The sequence below is a fragment of the Phoenix dactylifera genome, unplaced genomic scaffold, assembly GCF_009389715.1.
Source record: "Phoenix dactylifera cultivar Barhee BC4 unplaced genomic scaffold, palm_55x_up_171113_PBpolish2nd_filt_p 000452F, whole genome shotgun sequence".
Lineage (NCBI taxonomy): Eukaryota > Viridiplantae > Streptophyta > Magnoliopsida > Arecales > Arecaceae > Phoenix > Phoenix dactylifera.
The window spans coordinates 263,587-286,087 of record NW_024067883.1 but is presented as its reverse complement, the minus strand read 5'-3'; the positions used below and the strand labels follow the sequence as shown (position 1 = coordinate 286,087).

At 36.7% G+C, this 22,501-nt stretch overlaps 1 protein-coding gene across 1 annotated transcript; it reads right to left on the bottom strand.

The window, feature by feature from the left end:
• Positions 1 to 2,067: 2,067 nt before the first annotated feature.
• On the bottom strand, positions 2,068 to 16,709 carry LOC103697541 (polyadenylate-binding protein 2-like). The gene is made up of 6 exons (XM_008779418.4): positions 16,551 to 16,709; positions 16,370 to 16,472; positions 13,121 to 13,191; positions 2,812 to 3,003; positions 2,588 to 2,715; positions 2,068 to 2,500 (listed from the first exon to the last, which is right to left on the bottom strand). The coding sequence occupies exons 1-6, from the start codon at positions 16,671 to 16,673 to the stop codon at positions 2,452 to 2,454; spliced, it is 666 nt and encodes a 221-aa protein (XP_008777640.1). The 5' UTR covers positions 16,674 to 16,709; the 3' UTR covers positions 2,068 to 2,451.
• Positions 16,710 to 22,501: the final 5,792 nt, after the last annotated feature.

The window sequence follows — 22,501 nt, the reverse complement described above, 5'->3', positions numbered from 1 at the left end:
ACCACTGGGCTCTTCTTTAATGTATTCTATAAACTTTGCTTCTTACGTGAGAGATAACTATCTTATCTCCTTCAACCAAGAAAATGGTCAAGAATTTGTTGTGCTGCCCCTTTTTATATGTTCTGCAGTTTCTTTCGGAAGTGACGGTCCATTGCCAGTGGACAGGTTGGAGGGAGATTCTCGAGCCAGTTATTTTGGAAATGTGGGTCCTGGACTAGATTAAAGATGACAAATTAGCCTTGAGGGTAGGTAAACATCCATTTAGATGTAGGAGACTAAGAAATCAATAGTTTGGAGTGACAATTAGCAGGGGATAGGGGTTTGGTGGCCAACTGGGTGCCGGAAGAGGCCAAGCTATAAAAATAGTCAATGCTGGCTGCATAAAAAATAATTAATTTCTTTTAAAAAAATCTGGCTTGCCTCTCAGAATAGAGTACGTCCTATAAGAAAATTATTTGGATGTCAGGTGAAGCCCCTTTTAATTAACTATTTTATTTATTTAACTTATTTCAATCTACCATACATCAAATTAAATTATTTATTTAATAAAATAATTAGATTCAAGAGTAAATTTTTGACTCTTGATACGTTAGATACGAGTTGATAAATTTTTAATCTATCATGCATTTAACTCTATTGCCATCCTTACCTCTAACCCACATAATCGTGGCTCGGCAACTCCACATTCATTCATTCTTCATATACTGCATCAAATTATCAATCCTTATCAGCTGCACTAACCATCTTGTACTATATGGCAAAGAAAATTATATATATATATAAAAGATACACATCACATAGCAATATTTCTGAATCCTAATATCCCTAAAAATTTTAACACTACAATCCCCAAAATTTCATGGTACAAAAAATTCAGAGGTTTTGCAGAAAAATTCCACTATTTTTTGTTTTTGCAGAAATACTCTAGTTAATGTCTGCTTTGAGCTGGAAGTCTTTGTTCAGAAGAAGAAAAAAACTACATATTCCCTAGTCTTGGAATCGCTGTATCCATAAACAACTTAATCCCACACCTCTTTATAATAAGGGATACCGCAAGGATGAGGAAGCCAAAGATCCAAAGGGTAACTGGCTCATTTTGCTAGGCTAAAAATCGAATGTTGATGTGAGATATATTACAGTAGGGTTTGAAATTCGTATTTTGAGAAAAGGAAATAGGATATGGGTGGCATTCTAAAATCCATCTACAGGAAAAAGGAAAAAAAAAGAAAACAAAGGAAGGAAAGAAAAAAAGAAAGACAAGAAAAAAAAATAAAATGCAGAAGAAAAAGGAATTAAGAAAGAAATGAAGTAAGAAAAAAAATAAAATAATAAAATAAAAAAGGAAGAAAAGAAGAAGAGAAAGACGCAGAGCATGCACAATGGGGACAGCCGGAATGAAGCAAGACAATAGGATGCTTTTCTTTTTTTTTTGGAGAAAACGTACACCCCCCCATGAGATTTAAAATTTTGGATTACAGAAGCTAAATGCTAACTTCGATCCATCTGCTTATGAAGTCCTTATCATATTTTTAACATTTCTTTTCAAAAACTTGATCCCTCGTTCGACCACAATCTTTGTAGTTAGTCCTGATATAGTTGGGGCCTTCTCTTGCATATGTTCGTATACATCCATGCAGAAAAGCATACATATTATGTACAAGCATACAATGGTCGTCGAAATCAAGACTTGTGTCAAAAGTTTTCTATCGGCAGAGAATATAAAATGCCAGTCAATCCAGAAGATAGATAAACTTTCCTCTCTCTTTCATTTGCCTACTTCTAATGTGGGGAAAAACCGCCAATATGAAAGGATAATCCTTACAAGTTAAGATTGCCAAACAAGAAAGCTGTTCGTGAGCTTGGTCATATTAGATTCAATATATTTATGATTCAGTTAATGCATGTCACTTTAATAGCATGCCCGAATAAATCACTTTTCCTCTCTGTTTTTTCTTTCTTTTTGCCTTTTTTTTTTCTTCTTTTTCTTGGTAGAACTCTTTCTTCCTCCTCTGCATTGCATCCAATACCAGCTCTATTTCCAACACTATTAAATGGGAACCAACAACATACAAGAAAAGCATTTTAACAAAGAAAATTCAACATAAAATGGGAGGAGAATTTGGAAGGCCTGTAAATCCAACCCCCAGAAAACAGCACTGGCCAGAGCTGAACTTGCTGGTTGACCAACCAAGACAAAGTGCATAAATGCAAGATACTTCAAAGCATCATATTTCTGGCGAAGATATAGAAAGTTGTAACATTAAAATAAACTATATCCAGCATGAAATAAACCGCAGTCACAGGAAGCTCGTCACCATTCATCAAAGCTCATAAGCAGAGAAGTAACGATATCAAGTGGGACCCGTGCCACTTGCATAGAAAACTTCGGGACAGACTCCCAACTTCAGGCTAGCATAACAGTCATATTACCCTAATTGAACTATTCATCATTTAGTAGTAAGGCCTATAGCGCATTGGCCTTCTGAATCTGGGAACTTTCCTGCAAAAAGGGCAAAATAGTTTGTCAATGATAGGCTTGAAGCAGGAAAATGGTCAACTAAAAACGATCCAGGACCATGTAACTAACCCATATCCATAGGGAGAGTAAAAATACGGTGGCATATAGGGCCTCCTAAATCGGTAGCCCGAGTATGGATTGAATCGCCGCGGACGGTACTGCTTCATTCCAGGGAGATTAGTTCGTTTGGCACATACCTGCGGAGCAGTGTCTCCATTTAAAGGCATGAGAGATGCAAGGAAAAGAAATCAAAATAATGATCAACTGGGCGAAAGCTTCCATCACCAAAACACCTTCAGTTGGCGGCCATGTAATTCAGATTCATTCAAGAGGAGAGCCTCTTGTACAGCCTCAACTTCCAAAAATTCCACATAAGCAAAGCCTTTGGGCTGGCCAAACTTGTCAGTCAGAATTGTCACCCTGTTTACTGTTCCACAAGATTGGAAATGCTGCTGCACTTCTTCTGGTGTGCATGCGTAATCCACCTGCAGTGATATGAGCACAAAGCAGATGTTAAGAGTGTCAAGTGGCAAAAGCAGTAACTGTTCGAAGGATCATATGATGACAGCAAACAATTTCGGCAGGGTGCATGTCACATTTACAGCTAAAATCAACACAAAAATAAAATTATGGCTGGTTAGGTAATAACAGGAAATGAAAAAGATGCATTCATAGTTTCATGTTTAAGCCACAACTTCAAAACTGAAATTGCAACATTTTCATTTCACCTGACATCAATCTGAACCTGAGGATTGTTTCGAGTTTCACTTGCACTGACCCATAACAAGCATAGAGCACGTTATAACAAAAAGATAATAGAGTTTTTCACACTTCACTTTCTTCCTATAGTATTGTTGTTCTAACATAATAACATTTTCTTGAGACCCGCTTGGATGAAGTTTACGAGGATGGTACCTATGATAGACTTGGCACCTTGCACTAAGTACCGGTGTCCACATGACATAACACAGCACAGGACCATGAATAGAGTCCGATACATCACCAAAACACAACATTCTTTTGAAACAGGAAGCAGAGATAGAGGGGGAGGATAAGGTCTCGAAAAAACAAGAAAGAGAGGACCAGGAAAGGTTTACCTTGGCGGTTCACCAACATAAGAGATGAGGTGGGCCGCTGGAGGGATGGTTTGGGCAGATGAGGTCGGTGGTGGATGGATGTGGTGTGCAGCAAATGGAGGAAACTGGGGGAGATGATGGAGGCTGCATCATGTTTAGCATCAAAACCGATGAGACAAAGGACTTCATTGTTAGGGTGAATTTTAATCAGGCTTCAAGTACATATTTGTGTGCATGGTTTCTTCGAGAGCATTTAATGGATGTTGTGATGGATCCCATCAATCAAGATTTCTTTTGATAGGTAAAATTAACAGGTCCATGGTTTCTATGACATTTAACAATCAAGGGACATAAACTGAGAGTTTTTATCCCTGGTCTATCGTTTTCATGGCTAATCAGTACCGACGTATAAAACAAGGCATAAGTATGCATGTACAGGCATAAATGTGTATAGATTATAAAACATGGCACAAATGTACGAAGTCCACACCAATAACTAGAAGTTAAATGAAACATGGCAGAGCATTAATCATTCAACTGTCAGTCAGATTTGCCCCAGGCCTTCATGCCTAGGCACCCTCCAAGTTGGGCTCGAGTTGGCCCATCAAAGGCCTCCAAGTTTGGACAAGACTAGATGATGTATAACATGTCAACATACCGCCACCCAAATTTTAGATCCCTTTTTTAGCCAAAGTCCTCATGTCCTTAGTTTTGGGATACAATGGACTGGACCCTTATACAATCCCCTTTACCCGATACCTTTACCTCCATTTCCCCTTATATTCCTTGTGCATATCCACCATGACCCTCTCTCAACCTTGTCTCTGTCACTTGTAGTATCTTCCTGCCCTGCTCACCCCTCGAGAAAATTGACAAGGCCAAATCCCAGTAACGGACCATTTGCAAGTCTTGTAGTTTCTCCCAGAAAAATTTATCTCTAGATTAAATGCTAGAAGTATTTCTGAAATTTTTGTTCAGAAACTAAATGCTTTACTGAAGCACAAGAAATTTTTCTAGGACTTTTACAAGTTTTTCAGGTCAAAGACGAGAAAAGGGGATCAAAATATTTAATCAAAAATGAAGTAGTGAATGGATAAGATTTGAACTCAGATTTGCTCGATCCAACTTAAATTTTACAGGCATCAAAACAAAATATATCTAATTTTAGCCTTATTTTCATGCCTTAAAAATTATAAGTCACATGCTTCTACTTGAAACTAAATATAATAGTATTCATTAATATCGAATTCATATTCATATGCCGTCCATGTTAGAACATTTTTATATCGTTAATAATTTGATTGTCATCAAACATTTAAATGTAATATAATTCATTGATTTAAAAAGATCAAAATAATTTATATAGTTTCAACTTTCAAGCAATCAATAAACCCAAAACCTATATGTCCAAAGATTTCAAATACTATAATATGCTCTAAAATAATGTAATACAAACTTTTACCATTTCTATTCGCTTTATGTTTCCTGATCTTTTCATATTTCCCTAATTCTTTCACTGTAGTATAAAATTTCAGCTGAAACTTCCAAATCCACCAAAGCTACTGGAAACAAAAATTGGCAAGCCATCTTGAAAATGAAACTGGGGTTCGAAACCTTGCCCCTTATTGGCCATTGATAACTGAAAAGGGCATTCATTTTGTTCATTGGTGATTAACATGTTCTGCTACCTGGACATGGCAAAAATTACATTTTGCCATGTCACCAGGTTCACACGACATGAGACACATCCTGCGTGTTGTACATTATAGACAAAGCCTGTTTGTTCAGGGTTCTCAGCACCTTTCTTTTGTGCAAGCTGACAAAGGAACTGGTTCGAAATAGAAAAGCAAAGAAAAGAAAGAGTGGAAGGAGGAGGGGAAAGAGAGAAAGAGAAGGGAAAGAGAGAAAGAAGGGAGATAGAGAGAGCTTGGCCATACCTGCTTCTTCTCTACCTTGAGAGCATCCTCCCCCCGAAGACGTGGCAATAAATCCTTTGCCCTAAACTCCTAACCACCTCTTGAAGTTGCGGGCAATGTGAAATCAAGCAAAAGGACACCCTATCCCCCTCTCTAATAACCTAGGGTGTTGGGTAATTGGAGACCCGAGAGAGAAACAGAAAGAAAAAGAGCAGTGGGATTTAACATCACAATCAGATAGGTGAAGCAAATAAACATGCACCCCTACTTTCTGCCTATACCGGCCTGCAAACAAGTCACAACTAAACTAACATGGACCTATAAAAAATTGCAGCCCAAAATTATTGCTTACCTACAGTCTCAATATTTTTTGAAGCCCACATAATTTCAAATAAATCCCAAGACCATATTCCGTATCACAGTTAAATTATGCAGACGTGTTGTCGTGTCCAGGCTTTTAGATATGTTGTGTCAAATTCTTCAGGACACTTGGCAGCGTGATGCCCCTGTCCCATGTTCAGAAAACATTTTCGACATATAATATCCAAGATAGGTCCCTTTTATCGGTTTGCTATATTTCGAATGATATAACGGTAAAATGATTAACCCAGGTTCTTCATTGTTATTATGGTGCTGTTGTTCCTTAAAATAAAAGATGGGTTTAGAATGCCATCATACCCATAAAACAAAACCAAAAAAAAAAAAAAATCTCAAACAGCCTAAAAATTTAGAATAGTGTGAGCTATATTTGAATTTGATTTTAATTTAGGAGCTTGTCCCAGTAAATCAACAAAGTTCATAAACAATTTTGTATGCTGATCTAAAGCATTACAAAAGTGTTCCTGGATTTTCCCTAAGGCTAATCTTTATTGTGGCCAGTTTTTATAGTACGATTTTTCTGCCATAACCCATGAGACAGTTATTTCAATATATTTCCACAAGGATGTTCCTAAAGAAGCAATCCATTCCTACAATTTTTTAAACTGTGGTACTTTCTACCCAAAAAACAAAAGGGCCCTTCTGGACAAATGGCAATTTTTAACCTAGTCCATATAAGAATCCAAGGAAAAAGACCAACATTCTCTTCACTTTCTAAAGTCAAAAGTGATATATAGGTGACAAAACTATCTGGAAACATGTATAGTATAATTAATGACGTACCACCCAACATGTTCGCTCTCTGAAATTTTAATGCACATGAAGAAAACAAAATGAAAATTGAATATGATGGACAAATCCATGTTTACGTTTGACCATAAGAATAGTGTGCTAATACAAGTTTAAATAGCATCTAACACCTCTATGTATGTGCCAAACACCACCAAGACCAGTCTCCAAGCATATATGAAAAAGGTGGAGGGTGGTTGTTAGGTTGATAGCCACTCATAATTGAAAATCAAAGTATGAAATAAAACCAAATTTGATTTTCATGACTATTAGGGCCTCCCCTGTCATCACTGGAAGTTGCAGTAGATAAGAAAACAAGGTAAAGACCTAAATAAGAACACCCAACAAAGGAGGGCATGTAAAGCCAGCTTCAGATAGTTAGGACAAGGCTTGATGGTGGTCTTAGTTATGCTATTTGTTGTCTGTGTCAATTTTATTGTGCCTGAGAAAGTCAGTGACTACATTAATTTGGAAGATCTTTTATAAATTGTTCCTTCTATATGCATTCAAAAACTTCAGATATAAGATGTCATCAACGATTGTAGGATTTGGCATAGGTTTAAGAAGCTCAACTTGGGCTGATTCCAAAGGATTGTCTAGTACATCACTACGCTCAAGACATTCATAGCTGCAGATGAGCAGTCCACATAGAAGACATTGTGGACAATCTCGAAGACTGTTATACTCTGGCAGGACCACCTTACGGGTGTTAGTGACAGTAAAGATCAAGCCCAAGAATGTGATAGTTGAAGACACACCATCAAGAGAATTGTTGATTTTGTCATGCATAGTTTTCAACTAGTCCCTAGACCTAAAGGCACTGCCAGTCAATATTAGTCCAAACTAGTCAGTTTTGGCCAAACCACCTGATTGATCATTATTTTATTACATAAATCATATCTAGGTTGGAGTAAAAATAGAATGTTCAATGAAGAAAAAATATGCCAAGTCGGCGACTTTATCAGGCATAGTATATGGATTCAATAAAAAAATAAATTTTACATTTTTTAAAAAATATGTCAAATATTATGCTAGATTGTTTTCCCATTACATTCTAAACAAATAAATAGTTTCTAATGTGTGTTCGCTGAAATCTATGACCTTCATGATTCATTATTGACATGATCAGAAACATCGTATATTCAGCATGTTTGATAACAGAATTTTAAGTATTTTCTGTTTTTAGGCCTTTATTTACTGTTACCGGACGTTCTTATATGTTTTAAATGGTTTTCTATTTGTATGGTTGAGATTAATTCATAATCACAATAATGAAGAGTCACAATCATTGTAAGATGTGGCAACTTAAATCAGCATACAATTTATGTGTCCGGCACTTATTGCCTGACTGCTAGCAAATAAAAGATAAAAGAGAGAGAAACAAAGAGAGAGATTTGGGCATCTGTACAAGTGCACAGAAGCCCAATTTTTCATTCTCCAAGCCATGCAAGCGATGATGCTTCATGGGTATATGATGAACTCAAACAATAGTGCAATGTCTGAATTACACTCTAAGCGATGCCACCAATCATCTCATCCTTAGATTTTTGACTTCCTCTAGATCTTTAAGAACGAATTTTCATAGATCCTTTGAAAAAAATTGTGCTACTCCACCACCTTTAAAGCATAGATTGATCTAGTCTATCCAAACAGCTGGAACCTGCTTCTTCTACAAAATAAAGCTACCCCACTTTCTTAGTAGTTTCCTTTTTCCAACCATATCATTTTTAAGAGAAAAAATGTTTAGAAAATTCAAACTTCAAATTCCACAGGGTCTTTTATTACTATAGTTTTCTTCATGATGTTAAATTTCATTCTTATGCAACTTTTTCACTTCAGATAGCTTCACATCATGTAAGTTATAATAGCATCAACATATCAGGTCTACCAAAGTATAACTTAGATTACCAGGGCTTAAAAAAACACCCACGACCTACATTATGGATGAATCCAACAGTAATACAGTTATTCATAGCAATCTGGAAAGCTACCAAATGGAACCACTTCCAGTGATAATGAAGTAAAAGAGAAGGCCAGCACATAACAAGACTAAACAGCTGAAATTAAAGGGAAAATTATAATAATTCATATTCTTCTAGACCATAATGCTAATAATCAGACCGATGAAAAGATATTAATAAGCTATGCGTACGACACAACAATGAAATCTCTTTTTCTCTTTAATATAGATATCTTAACAGTTTTCACCAAAACAGGGTGACCAACCTGTCTGACTGTAGCTTGATACAGTTACCAGAACTGCACTATCAAATAGATCAACTTCATTCTTTCCACAAAGTGAATATCAATGATGATAGGAAGACAACAAAACAACAGTCAAATCCTCAACATATATCACTTGAAAAAAAAAGAAAAATTGTCAAATAGCTTAGAGGATAAGCAAGAAGGAAACAAACAATTTTGTAAGAGGATGACAAAAGTGATCAAGGTAAGAATTATGAGATCCAGGACCTCTCATTATTTGTTGAAAGTAACTAGATGCCCCAAAGGCATTCCCAACTCACCTAAAGATGCACGTACCCATCGTGTCGTGTCATTGTGCCAAATATGCTAGTGACTTCAGCACGTCTGCACAATTATAAGTTCTGGGTGGCTACTCAGCCCTTCCAAGACTTCAGAGTACCACATCCCAAATACCAACATTTCCTGCTTCCACACCCATGTTTTCCTCCCTTTTCTTAGTTTTTTTGGGAGCTAGAACAGGTTTTGTTTTTGGTCTTCATACATGCTTTCTTTTTTCTTTCCTTTTTTGGTTCCTTGAGTGATATCACTCAAGCTGCTGCTTTTTTATAGGCCCCTCATTTTTTTCCCTCTATCGACCTTTATTGTTTTTTTTTTCTTTTTTTCTTCCCTTCTTTTGTTTCTAATAAATCATACATGACTTTCATTCTTTCTTTCTTTTGTTTATTTTTGACAAAACTTCATGGAATCCCATATTTTTGGTAACAAAAAACTGGAAGAATGAAAATTAACCCTGCGATTGTTAAACAACCAGTCAAAGAGAGACTTTAGAATTAAAAACATATATGCACAAAAATGTAAAGGACCATTATGAGAAATTAAAAAAGTAAATAAAAGCAGTCAAAAAAATTTCTTTGTTGCTGAATGCAAATCAGGAACCTAGCCACCCATCCAATATATTATTTAAATCAATAAAATGATGATTATTTATAACAGCTGCCAAGAATTATTTTATTATCTTCATTCACCTATAATCATATGGAATTTTATCAATTCTTCCTGAAGCAGAATATCAAAAGTTTTGGGAGTGAAGCTTTCTCCCTAATCTGTTTAAAGCAGGGGGAAACATTGCATGCCAGTGATGATCAACACTAATTATTCAGAGGGTCAAAAAAAATTCCATCAGTTATCGACACAAACATATTTTTTCAGAAAAAGCCATCAGCTAATGGCATATTAAACATTCATTTTGCTACAATTGCATCTGCAGTAGTAAAAGTCTGATGCATGCAGGCAAGCAGGTGGCAGTGCAGGATGAGCTGGCGCACAAGCTGGCAAACAAGAAAGCAGATGCATGCTTGCACGCATTCAATGTTTTAAGAAGCTGCTGCAGCATGCAGGTGATCAAGGGACCACACAGTCCATACGAGGTATCCAAGCCACATATGTAGTTACCAGTTTTAACTATTTAAAAAAAAATAAAATACATTAATGCAATAAAAACAGCACTAATAATTGTAATGTTTTTGGATAAAGAACAGTAATGATTACTATCTGGTACTTAATATCTAATGGCAATAGATATACATAATGAACAATATTAACATTATTAATACCTTTACTAGGCCCACCACACACCACATCAAACCTAATTATCAACTTAGACTTGCTACATATGCAAGGGCCCGCATAATAATGGAGTGTTTTTGACTTAGAATGTTAAGTAGGGCACATATGCAGCCACATAATGCAAAGTACACTGTTTATGCTGCTGCCTAGTCCAAAATGAAACTCTTTTTTTGACCCATATGGACAACGCAATGTGGTCAAGGGACCACATATGTATATGGAGGCACATACATATTCGCATGCGCCATATTTTAAAACAATGATGCATTCATGCCCAAAATGGACGAGTTTATGCACAGAGACAAATATAATACATTAAGTAATTGTATTCAAAGAATATTTAACATATAAGATTTACAATGCTAGGTTACAGCTTGGAGAAGCAATAGGTTGAAATTTTCTGTCAAAGATGGGTTTTGAGAATATATATTAAGTTCAAATTGTACCCCTAGTGGGTTAGAAACCAATATGAATTGTAAGAGTCAAATAAATAAATAGCTAAAATTAATTGGACCCTGCAAGCTCTAAGAGGAAGTATGGCTGCGTAAACTGCCAAAGGAGGATTAACAGAAAAAACTGCTCCTCGATTCAAAGAAAGAATTAAGAAAAAATGGATGGCATTAATTCTTTCTACTAAAATTACATTGTTGAAAGAAGCTATCCTCCTGGTCTTTAGCAGAGAACAACAACTGCCAGACCAAACAAGCAATTACTTTAACAATCATAATTGGATCTTAGTTACCTAAAGCAAAAGTGGGTGCATAGGTGCAGATATGCTTGTAGATATGGGGAAACAAATCTCTTTTTCTCTTCAGAAAAATAAATAATGGATGTGTTCAGTAAGCAGATGCAATAGCGAAACTCCTAAGAAGTTGTAAGATGTTTGTTGCACTTTAGGCAAAGTTTCTTGCTATTGAGGATAAGATAATCTTTTTTGTTTTACCTTTCGGACTCATTTGGTTTGTGGGAAGAATTTTTCCTCACTAGAATATTTTTTTCTGGGAAGCTGAAGCCTAGGTATATGATGTCGGAGAAAGTGGTTTTTGCATATGTAGTTGAACATGAAAAAGTAGCACATTGCAGAGTGGCTTATGTTTGACTGAGCATCTACTTTCCTCGGAAAGTTATATAAAATATCTGTTATGCCCTTAATAAAAGCAAAAACCATACCCCATTCTATCTAAAAGCTTAAGAGAACTTTTGAAAAAAAATTGCCCCATTTGCCAGCCAGTAGGAATTGAACTTTCCTACATCGCACATGGGTTTTTCTTTGTCATCAAATGTGGAAATCTAACCAAATATGAGATATTTCTCTATTTTTTCATTGACCGTACTTTCCCCCCTCCTCTTCCCACAAACCAAATGGGTCCTTCTTACTTAAGGCATTCTCCTCTTATTATCTCAAGGTAAACCCAAAAACTATGTTAGATAGCCAAAACTTATTTATGCCACTTTTCTCACTTGTGAGATGCAAAAACTTCCACATGAGCATATCAATCCTTGTCCCTCGGGAAACAACCCCCAAACCAAATTGGACAATAAGGTACACTACTTTTTAGGCTTTAGCTGAACAAATTAGCAAAACCTAAGTTTCCCCCTATTCATTCCTTCCCATTGTCATCTGGAACTTATTTGCAGAGTTAGTTTCTCCACGGGAGATCTAATCTAGGATGATACTTCATCATCTCCTCACTGTAGTTCTGGAGCCTCTTTTCTATCTAACACTAGCTAAAACACAGTTGAGTGAGTAAAATAGAGCACAAAGAATCAAAGTGGCTCTATTTTCAGTTCCAACTCACTATAAAGTCAACTTGGATTAAGTTTGCTTCTTTGCCCCTCTCTCACTTACAAAACACTGGTATTTGGCACATCACCAAAAAGTAGCAAAAGGTAACAACACAAAAAGTATCCTCATCTTCTTCTTCTCTTAAAAACAAAGACAGACATGGGATCTCCCTTCCTCTCTTAAAAGCAAACACCAAAACAGGATACCTCTTTTATTCTTTTCATTGTAAAAGATAAAAAGAGAGAGAATGAAACAGAGGGGGCAATGGAATCCATTAGGTGGTTTTTCCATTACTTCCTTCCCTTCCAAACCCATTCTGACCACTGGAAAAGCTCTGATTTGCATTTGCGGCAGGCTAAATATCTTCCCCATTGAATTACATTTTTCGCCTTTATATGAGGGCTTGAGAGCGTAATCTATAGATTGGGCACAGTAATGACAAAAACCATTATCTTATAATGTTAGAAATCAAGGTAACCCATAAAAATTAGTTTCTGATAGCCCCATTAGTAAAAAAGCTTCACGTAATGTTGGTAGCATGTGCACAACATCTACATTTCCTTTTATCCCAGTAGGTACCAAATGTTCAAGGGGTTCTACACTATATGATGTATTGTGCTGGCCTTTGATTCCACAAGAACAATACACTATTTTAATCCTTACTAAAAGATAAGCAACAGAGATAGCCAACAAAATATCTCCACATTTTTTTATATTTTAATATGGCAAATGACAATTTTACTTGGTAATTGAAAACATGTCAAATATGGAGATAAGCTGAATGATTAAATAATTTTGTAAAAGATATAAGGATAATTGAACTCACGTTACCAACAAAAACTGATCGAGAATCAACTTCCTCCCTACTTGCTTGAGTCGCAGCAGCACTAGCAGGATCTGTGGAAGGAATACATGTGTAAGGTCATCATTGTATAAACATCAATAGCAGAAAAAAATGAGAAAGATGATTATTGTGTCAATCAGAAATGATTATGTTAAAAAAAAAAAACAGACCAAGAATAAATGCAAGTTCCAATTCATACAATCTCAGCTGTTTGGGTGGTGCAAGATAAGCTAAGATTTTCACATTTTCATTGAATTCGATGTTTTAATGTGCAAATGTCAAGAATGCTCTCTAGGTTCTTTTTTGGTTGAAAGAAGAGGAAAAAGAGCACTATCAAGTTGGTGGATAAAAATATTTATAACAGGTAAAAAAATACTAGGTCCACCCTACCTAAATTGTTGTATATTCCAACCCACATCCATGAAGTGCCTATGCAGGCATGGAGAGATTAAGGACTCATGGTCCATTTCCATTGCATAGTGATAATGTATAAGTTAAAGTTCAACATGATATAGAACAAGGGAATAATATGACAAAATCCATAAGCCATATCTTTGGATATTTCTCCCCCAATGTGACATGCACATGAAAGTAACATAAATTAATCCCAACATATGCAAAATCATTTATTTCATTTGATAGCTTTAATCCCTTATTTCCTCTCCACCAGACCAATTGTATGCATAGTTATCAAAACTGAATTGGACATCAACCAGGTTATGGGGTTGTCTAATTGGGTTATTAGTGTAACTACCAGGCCAATCAGTCTAGACAGAAATATTTAAAAAATTGAATTTTTTTTGAATATTATAGAAAATAGATATAATGTAGGAAAATTTGCATAACTTATTGAGAATTTCTTTTATTTTAGATATTAAAGGTTTGAAACCACCAAAGTGGATGAAATGAATCACAATCATTTTTCATGTGTCGTTAATATTAAAAAAATGGTTTTTAAAAATTGATAAACTAAATCTTGAGATCGTAGGATTTGATTTTGATATTCATATTTATGCATATATATATATATGTATGTATGTATACATATATATGCATATATACATATTTATGCATATATACATACATATATATAACATAACATTAATATTAAACAAGCCGGCATTGTGCCTCATGGGTTGAGATGGTGTTAAGACTTGCTCTTGGCCAAGGATCTAGCTTTGAGAATTGACCAATTAAAATTGAAATTCTCTCTCTCCCTCTTGAGGAAGTGGGGTGCCTGAGTTGCCTGGGTCACTGAACATGACCAGGTCAAGCGAGATATGGTCAAGTCTGGTGGGTTGTACTAGGCCAAATGCCACATCAGTCCAGGTATAAACCTGAACCAGATTTAGGCTTGGCTTGCTCGGATATGCCTATCTGACCAGCTGATCCAATCCAGGCTAATAACTATGATTGTATTCCAAATTGCAATCGAGATAATTTTCTGTTGCTAAGTCAAATAGGGGGAAAATTGAATCAAGGAAAAGATCGAGGGAGGGCATCTGATCCATGTTTTTTGCATTTTCCTTCTTTCCAACATGTAAAAGTCGAGTATGTATCCTAGCATTGATGAATATGAAATGAACATGAATAAATCCAAAAGTTTCTGCTTAAACCAAAGAGAGACAAGAAGTACTTTAAGGGAGAAATAATTCAGAATTTAGGTTTAATGGACAATTTTGAAACATAATATTCAGTTACTATTCTAAAAATATATACAAAACTACTAAAAATATATTCAATGTAAAAATACATAAGCTGCTATAAAGTTTAAAATAGCAGTTGTGTCATAACATCCTTATAATGGATTTAGAGGGCTCTCATTATGTTATGTATTCCAAGAAGAGTATAAGTGATGCTTGTTAGCAGATTGATATTCCATTCTACAGGCCATTTTGTAACAGAATACAACAACCACATTCAACAACTTCATTGTTTAATCTGACACAATCATATTTTTAGTTCAAAAACCGATGCCAGATAGGAATAACTTTTTCTGGTTTGGTGAACAGTGGTTTAAGCAAATGATGCATTTGGTTATCTTTTATTTTCCATTATTTACCACAGCAACGGAATATAAGAGTGCCAATATAACATCCACTGTTTCATTTCCAGGCAAATCCAGCAAGGAGTCAACTTATCAAATTACAGCCATTACATGTTATATTCATGATAACATTAAGTAACAGTCTTGGAGGGAGGTCCACTATTTGCGAACATTGGCATCATTGTAGGTTGTCATTGATCATATCACAAGATACCAATAGCTGTTAAAATGACTCAATGTGAGCATTTGTGATGAACATATCATGCTTTTCTTATTGTTAGTTTTGTCATTAGAATGTTTGTCTCCATGAACTTGATTGCATAATATATGGCTGCATCAACACCACCCCCCCCTAGGGAGAAGAAAGGGAGATATCAGCTAAGTCATGGAGTCTGGTAGATGGAAATAGTCAAATAATCAACCCCCACCCGGGGGTGCAGAGGTGCAACTGTTATAAACTATGAAGATGAAGAGGAGGGTAAAGAAGCACATTTTGGTTTTTAGATGGGTATGCCGGGATGCATGGATACTCTGACTCATTCTAGCAGATCACAGTATCAGAAATGTTATAAACTATGAAGATGAAGAGGAGGTAAAGAAGCACATTTTGGTTTTTAGATGGGTATGCCGGGATGCATGGATACTCTGACTCATTCTAGCAGATCACAGTATCAGAAAATGGATCTAGAGGACGCAAGCAAAAAAAAAAAAAGGAGAACCAAGGCAGGTGAGGTATGACAAAACAGCATAAGAGCAGACATGTGTGAACAAAATGAAGCTGACAGTGTTTCTTCTGTATTTAATTTCGAACAAAACAAAGATAATAAGTTCTCTACAGCACAAACTAGAGCCCCTGCCTTCTATCATTTCTACATAAACAAAGACACGAACTTTTGCTGATTATACCCACTGATCATAACAGAATTGCGCCTTCTGAGGTGATAAAACTAAGGCAAGGAACAAAAAACATAATTTAGAAACGGATCAGCTCAAAGTTCAAATTTTGACGGCAAAACCCGAAAGATGCTGCTGAGTATATCAGTATACCATCACCACAAAGCGATAATTAGGCGAAAGCAGTTCAAAAAATGGGCAGTTGACGAAAGATAAGGCGATTTGATCAGTAATCCGTATAAAATCGAAGGAAATCACAAAACCCTAGAGGAAAGAATAGAGGAAGGAACCTTGAACGGCGCCCATCTCCTTCTCGACTTTTGCCTGCATCTCGCGTAGGGCAGTGGCTTCCTCCTCCATATCCTTAAGCCGCTTCTTCATCTCATCGAGCTCCTGTATCGGGGATCAGCGTCAGCACTATGGTTACGGTTAGGGTTCAGAGGGAAGGAGAGAGAGGGGGGAGAGAGAGACTTTGACGGCGTCGTCGTCGGCGCGGGTCATGTCGACGTCGGCGCCGTGGGGATCGATGTCGCCCTCCATCTCCCCCTCGTCGGGGATGTCTTGGCCGTACACCTCGTGTTCTTCTTCCTCCATCACTCCGCTGCCCAAATGCCCATGGGCTCTCTGTTCATATTCCCCGGAACCATGGTAACACTTGGCACGTTTCGGTCCGAGCCGGCATCAGGTAACGCGATTCGCATTGGAACCGACCCGGTTTTTGGGTTTGAGACCCGTTTTTTTAAAAAAATAGGAGATAGTATTTAGCAAATTTACAGATATATCCCTGTAACTTTTGGCCAATTACATTTAAATCTTAAAAGTTTGGAAACTATCAACCATCTATATCCGTCATAAAACATTATCATATGAGGGTCACTTGATAACTAAACTTCTGTAAAATCCTAGAATTTTTACTCCCACTGATTTAGCAAGGGACTCTTATCTTAGTATGAATTAAAAAGGAGTACTTTGTGATCTATACTGATAGATGAATGATATAGAGTACTTTGAGATTTGTGCAGATGATGAATGATAGAGGACAGAAGAAAAAGCAATTTGAGATCTATATAGGTGTATGGATGATGAGGGCTAGAAATGGGCTCGACTTGGATCAGGCTAAAGGCTAGGTCCAAAAGAGATCGGACCGGATTTGGCCTTAAATGTAGAAAAGCTTATTTGTTTTTCGAGCCAAGCTCGGATATATCATTAGCCCGGCCTGGGCCTAGCCTATGCCCAAGCCTAAATAAGACCATAAATTGAGCCCAAATTCAAGCATCAATTCAAGCATGGATTGATTTTTTTTTTTTTATGTTGTTATTTAGAGAGAATTATGAGGAAGCAAAGAACAAATTAAAATAGGTTGAGCTGCGAATAATGTATCATTTACTTGTATTACAGAAGAGAGCCCAATTTTTAGCTAGCTCATTTATTTGTGAAGCAATATTATGAAATATTAAACTTAAAGTCACATTCAGGCCAAACATATTTTTGGCCTAAATGGTTAATTTGGGTTGGCCCAATCAGGTTTAGGTCAGGCTCGAGCCTGAGCTTGGGTCGGGCTTGGGATTGGATTATCCAAAAAATTTCGGGCCTATACTCAACTCGAAGCCTGAAAAATAATTCGAGCCAAGTTTGAGTAGGGGCATGGAGCGGCCCAACCCACTTCCAGCCCTATGAATGGTAAAGGATGTAGTGCTTTGAGAATGTACATCCGGATGGATGATAGAGGTGTAGCGCTTTGAGATCTATGCAGACAGACGTTTGATAAAGGATGGAGTACTTTGAGATCTATGCAAGTGGATGGAAGATAGGGGAGAGAGTACTTTGAGATCTATGCAAGTGGATAGAAGATAGAGGAGAAAGTGCTTTGAGATTTATACAAGCATACGGATGATAGAAGATGGAGTGCTTGGAGATCTATATAGCCACATTGATGAAGTGGATAGGGTGCTTTGAGATTTGTGCGGGTAGGCAAATGATAGAACATTGAGCTCTTTGAGATCTATGCAGACAGACAAATGGCAGAGGATGGAGTCCTTTGAGATTTGTGTAGGCAGAAAATGATAAAGGATGTAGCTCTTGGAGATTTGTGCAGGTGGATGGATGACAGAAGATGGAGTGTTTTGACATCTGTGTAGGTGAATGAATGATAGAGGATGAAGTATTTTGAGATCTAAGTAGGTGAATAGACAATAGAGGATAGAGCGCTTTGAGATCTATACAGATGGATGGATAACGAAGGACAGATAACAGAGGATGGAGCACTTTGAGATATATGTAAGTGAATGGATAACAGTGGATGGAGGCCTTGAGATCTGTGCAGGTGGATGGATATAGTAGATTAAGTGTTTTAAGATTTTGTATAGGTGGATGGATGATAGAGGATGAAACGTTTTGAGATCTGTACAAAGCAGGTAGATAATAAAGGGTGGAGTGATTTGAAAGCTTTGTAGATGGATGAATGTTAGAGGATGGAGCACTTTGAGATCTATGCAAATGGAAGAATAATAGAGAATTGAGTGTTTTGAGATCTATACAAGTGGATGAATCATAAAGGACAAAGCGCTTTGAGATCGCATGAAAGCTATGATCTAGCCTCTCTGAATCAAAGAAACTTTTATTTTTTTTTCTCACTCCATTAAAGGTGTTAGGATCCAAACAAATGGCTGCGCCATATTGCAACGAAAATAAGGTTTTGCTGGCTAATTGAAACTTTCTAAATATTTGGGGTCTAAATATAATTGGCCCAAATTTGAAGAGATATCTATGTAATTTTTCTAGTATTTAAATTTGCAGAAACAAAATACATGAAATTATGTCCTTTGGATGTTTGAAGCAGGGTTTATTTTGGTCAATACATTTTTGACACCATAACTACTAGTGTAAATCAAAATTACAAAGGATTTCATTGCAAGCCCATGTTTTGCCGATCGGCTGCTTTTGGAATGATGTTATTAATCACAATAATTATCACAATTTCAACTCCGGAAACATAGTATAATGTTAGAAATGTATACACCACATCTAGTGGGCTCATCAAAGGTGGGCCTTGGAAAGTTGCTAATGGATCTGCAAAGAGAATATCTCTTATGGACCTAATGCTAAAAAAAACCCTTAGGTCAAGGATTATTATATATAGATTAAAAGCCAAGGTAAAGATCAATTACCAAGGTATGGACCGGAGAATAAAAGATGCAGATCAAGCTTCAAAGTGCATGCCGAGTTTTATCCCAAATTACAGATCGAGAATTAAAATACAGATAAAGTGCCATAGATGCAGATCCATCATAAGTGCACAGACCTTATATATGGCCAGTCCCAAGGAAACATACAAAACGCAAATCAAAATGGTGGAAGTCTTCATCCTAAGATGAGATGTTTAGTGGAATAAAACTAAAGGAGAATAGCTAACTAGCTATTATTACTACTCAAAACGTGGGAGGAGTTGGAGTACTACCTAGAACATAGTAGCGGAGAAAATGATAATTTTTATGTACAATGGATAATGTGGCACAAATTAAGTAACGAGCACAAGAGAGTTGAAGAATGATAGTTGTCCTAGCAGTTAAAGGAGGTACTAGTAAGTATCAGAAAGTAACAGAAATGAGGGGACACTCTCTTTTGGCGCTACAAAAAACTAGATCTCATATCTTTATTTTTTATCTTAATAATACTTTATCCCCTATCAAGTTTTTGTCTTTTTTTTTTTTTAATTCTTCAACATAATTTCTATCATCAGCCCACCTTCTAGGGTAGCATCTTAGTAATAAAAGTTCTTGATGTTTCAAGGCGGTAAAACCTACATTATTTCATAATCACTTACCAAACCTCTATCTTGTCCAATAGCTAATTGGTGGCATGCCCGTGCATTCATCTAGCCAACCTTATAGATGTCTTCCTTGTTCCCATTTTCAAGAGAAATAAGTCTTGGCATGCCCAGTGGGACACGGGTAACTACTCGGATGCTGCTTAAGAAAATGAATGATGTGCTGCTATTCGATTTTACTCAAGCATTGTTGCTGATGAACAGGAGACACCACAAGAAGAGCTATTGAGACTGGGCTTTTTAGATAGTTCACTCTGCTTCGGGCCGGCTTTTGAGTTGAAACTCCACTCCTCGGCTTAAGAGCTTTAATAGCTCCTCTTCGGAGGTTTCTGGCTTTTTTCTAGGTTTTGAAGTGAGGAACCCTCGCGTTAGGCTTTCAAGTTTTCCTGTTCGAGAGCATAGCTAACAGGCTTCCCAAGGACAAGTAACTACTTTTAGTGGGCAAGCTAGTTCTAAACCATCAAGAGGTCATGGTCCTAAAAATTAGATACCCATGTGGTATCTTTTTAGAAGCAATCACCAGCTAAGTAGCTATGGTGTAGAGGCCATTTGTTGATTAACTAGAGAGAAGACTTCCTCAACTGCCATCGCAAAATAAGTGAAGTTGGTGAATGTGTTGGCAAATCAATATTAGCCATTATAAAGCCCTCAGTCTACCATTCAATTGTAAGTTTGACAGGTCAAAGCCTATATGCAGTTTCTAAACAAATTAATCTGAGCTTACAAGTATGGGGGTATAAGGATATTGGAGAGGCCAATCCTCTAGAAGTATATGAACTATGATAAAGGTGAGGTCGAGTTTTGAATTGGGGAGTCCTCAGAGTAGGGTCAAGATGATCAAGAGATTGACCCACCAACAAATGGAAATGAGCAGGGTCAAATCAAACAACTACCTATAGACCCCTCAGCTAATTAATGTCAGTCTAAACATGGAATCCAGGATGACTTTGAATACGGGAAGCCAAGGTCGATTGGACAAAGAAACCAGACCGCTCTTCGAGCATCGGTCAAACCTTGAATAATGTGGGAAATGGGGGAGCAAACTTTCACTCTATAGGTGGGATTTATGCCCCAGAATCCATGAATTGGACGGCAAGCACCACACAGAGTCTTGCCAAACCTTTGAGGCCAATCTCAGGCTAAGCATAGAACTTATAACCTGCATTGGAATCTGCTGCATCAGTAAGCCCTAAATTTGCATGTCTAGCATCCCACTCAGAATTTGATTAACCCACTTGATTGAGATAAATTCCATGAAACTTGACTCAGCTGACTGAGCTAATAAGAGATTCGTTAGGTTTTGCCTATTAATCAATAACAAGGCCAATCTACAAGAATTCTTATCTAGAATGGTCTAATCAAATCTATGAGCTATCTAGGGGACACAGTCCTCGAATTTTCAAGATTTTCTGGAGACGATAACTTGTCTACCATGGACCACTTAGGTCAATTTTAAGTTCAATGTTGAGAAGCTGAGAATAATGACAATCTTAATCTCGAACTTGTCTACGGAACCAAACACGAGGTGTCAGTAACTAATTTGACCAGGTTGACTCAACAACATAGAGAATCTTGAAAAGTATATGGCCGAGTTTGCATGAGCTAGGAATAGTTGTTACGCGTCACTTAGGGAGCCTAGTATGTCAAGATTATCTAGAATTGTTTGAATCTTAAGCTAAGAAAAAAATTTGTTGAACAAGAGCTTTCTGATTTTTTCCAACTTACTATACAAGCTGCAAACTATGAAACTATCTTTAGAGAAGAGGAATAAAGGAAAATATCTAAAGCGATGTAAATGGGAGACTCCAATTATGAGATTTCAGCCATTGATACTGACCTTAATCAGTTGACATCCAATAAGGATGAATGCAAAGGGCTTGATATGGCCGAGTTATTGATTGGCAAACCATATATGCGTAAGATCTTGACTGAGCTGAGTGCACAAAGTCAGCCATCAAAAGAGGTTCAACTAGCTCGATACCCATTCAATATAACTGAAGGGAGCAGATCTTTGAACACTTGTTAAAGGATAGGTCAATTAAGCTTGTCGAAGAGCACAAGATAGCATTTTATAGTGATTGCAAATTTATCACTGAAACATGTTATACCCATTCAATATAATTGAAGGGAGCAGATCTTTGAACACTTGTTGAAGGATAGGTCAATTAAGCTTGTCGAAGAGCACAAGATAGCATTTTATAGTGATTGCAAATTTATCACCGAAACATGTTAACCTCTTTTTATTAAATTTAGAAAATCAAGCATGTTTATTCTCAATATCTTTTTTTTTTTTTTTTTTTTTTGCAGAGAGGGTGGGGGGGGGGGGGGGGTTACAAATGCAAGATAAAGAGCGTGTATAGAGCTCCAATTTGTCTAACAAGATCAATTTAAAGAGTTAGGGAAGTTATTTCCCATTATGTAGTATTTTCCACTGAAAAACTCGCCTTTGAGTTAAACATTATGCAGATTAGCTTACTTGCACACATGCATAATTTAAAAAGACTAACTTTTATAAGATGATATGAGACAAGGGTAGGGCCGAGATAATAGATACATGGAGAGGAAATTGCATATCAGCCATAATATATGATTAGTT

Excerpts from the sequence above, each read along its gene's own strand:
- LOC103697541 (XM_008779418.4), bottom strand. The coding sequence starts at position 16,673 with ATGGAGGAAGAAGAACACGAGGTGTACGGCCAAGACATCCCCGACGAG. Across the intron at positions 3,004-13,120 it reads GATCAGTTTTTGTTGGTAAC|GTGGATTACGCATGCACACC; the intron begins GTGAGTTCAATT and ends ATATCACTGCAG. Across the intron at positions 2,716-2,811 it reads TACATGGCCGCCAACTGAAG|GTATGTGCCAAACGAACTAA; the intron begins GTGTTTTGGTGA and ends ACTGCTCCGCAG.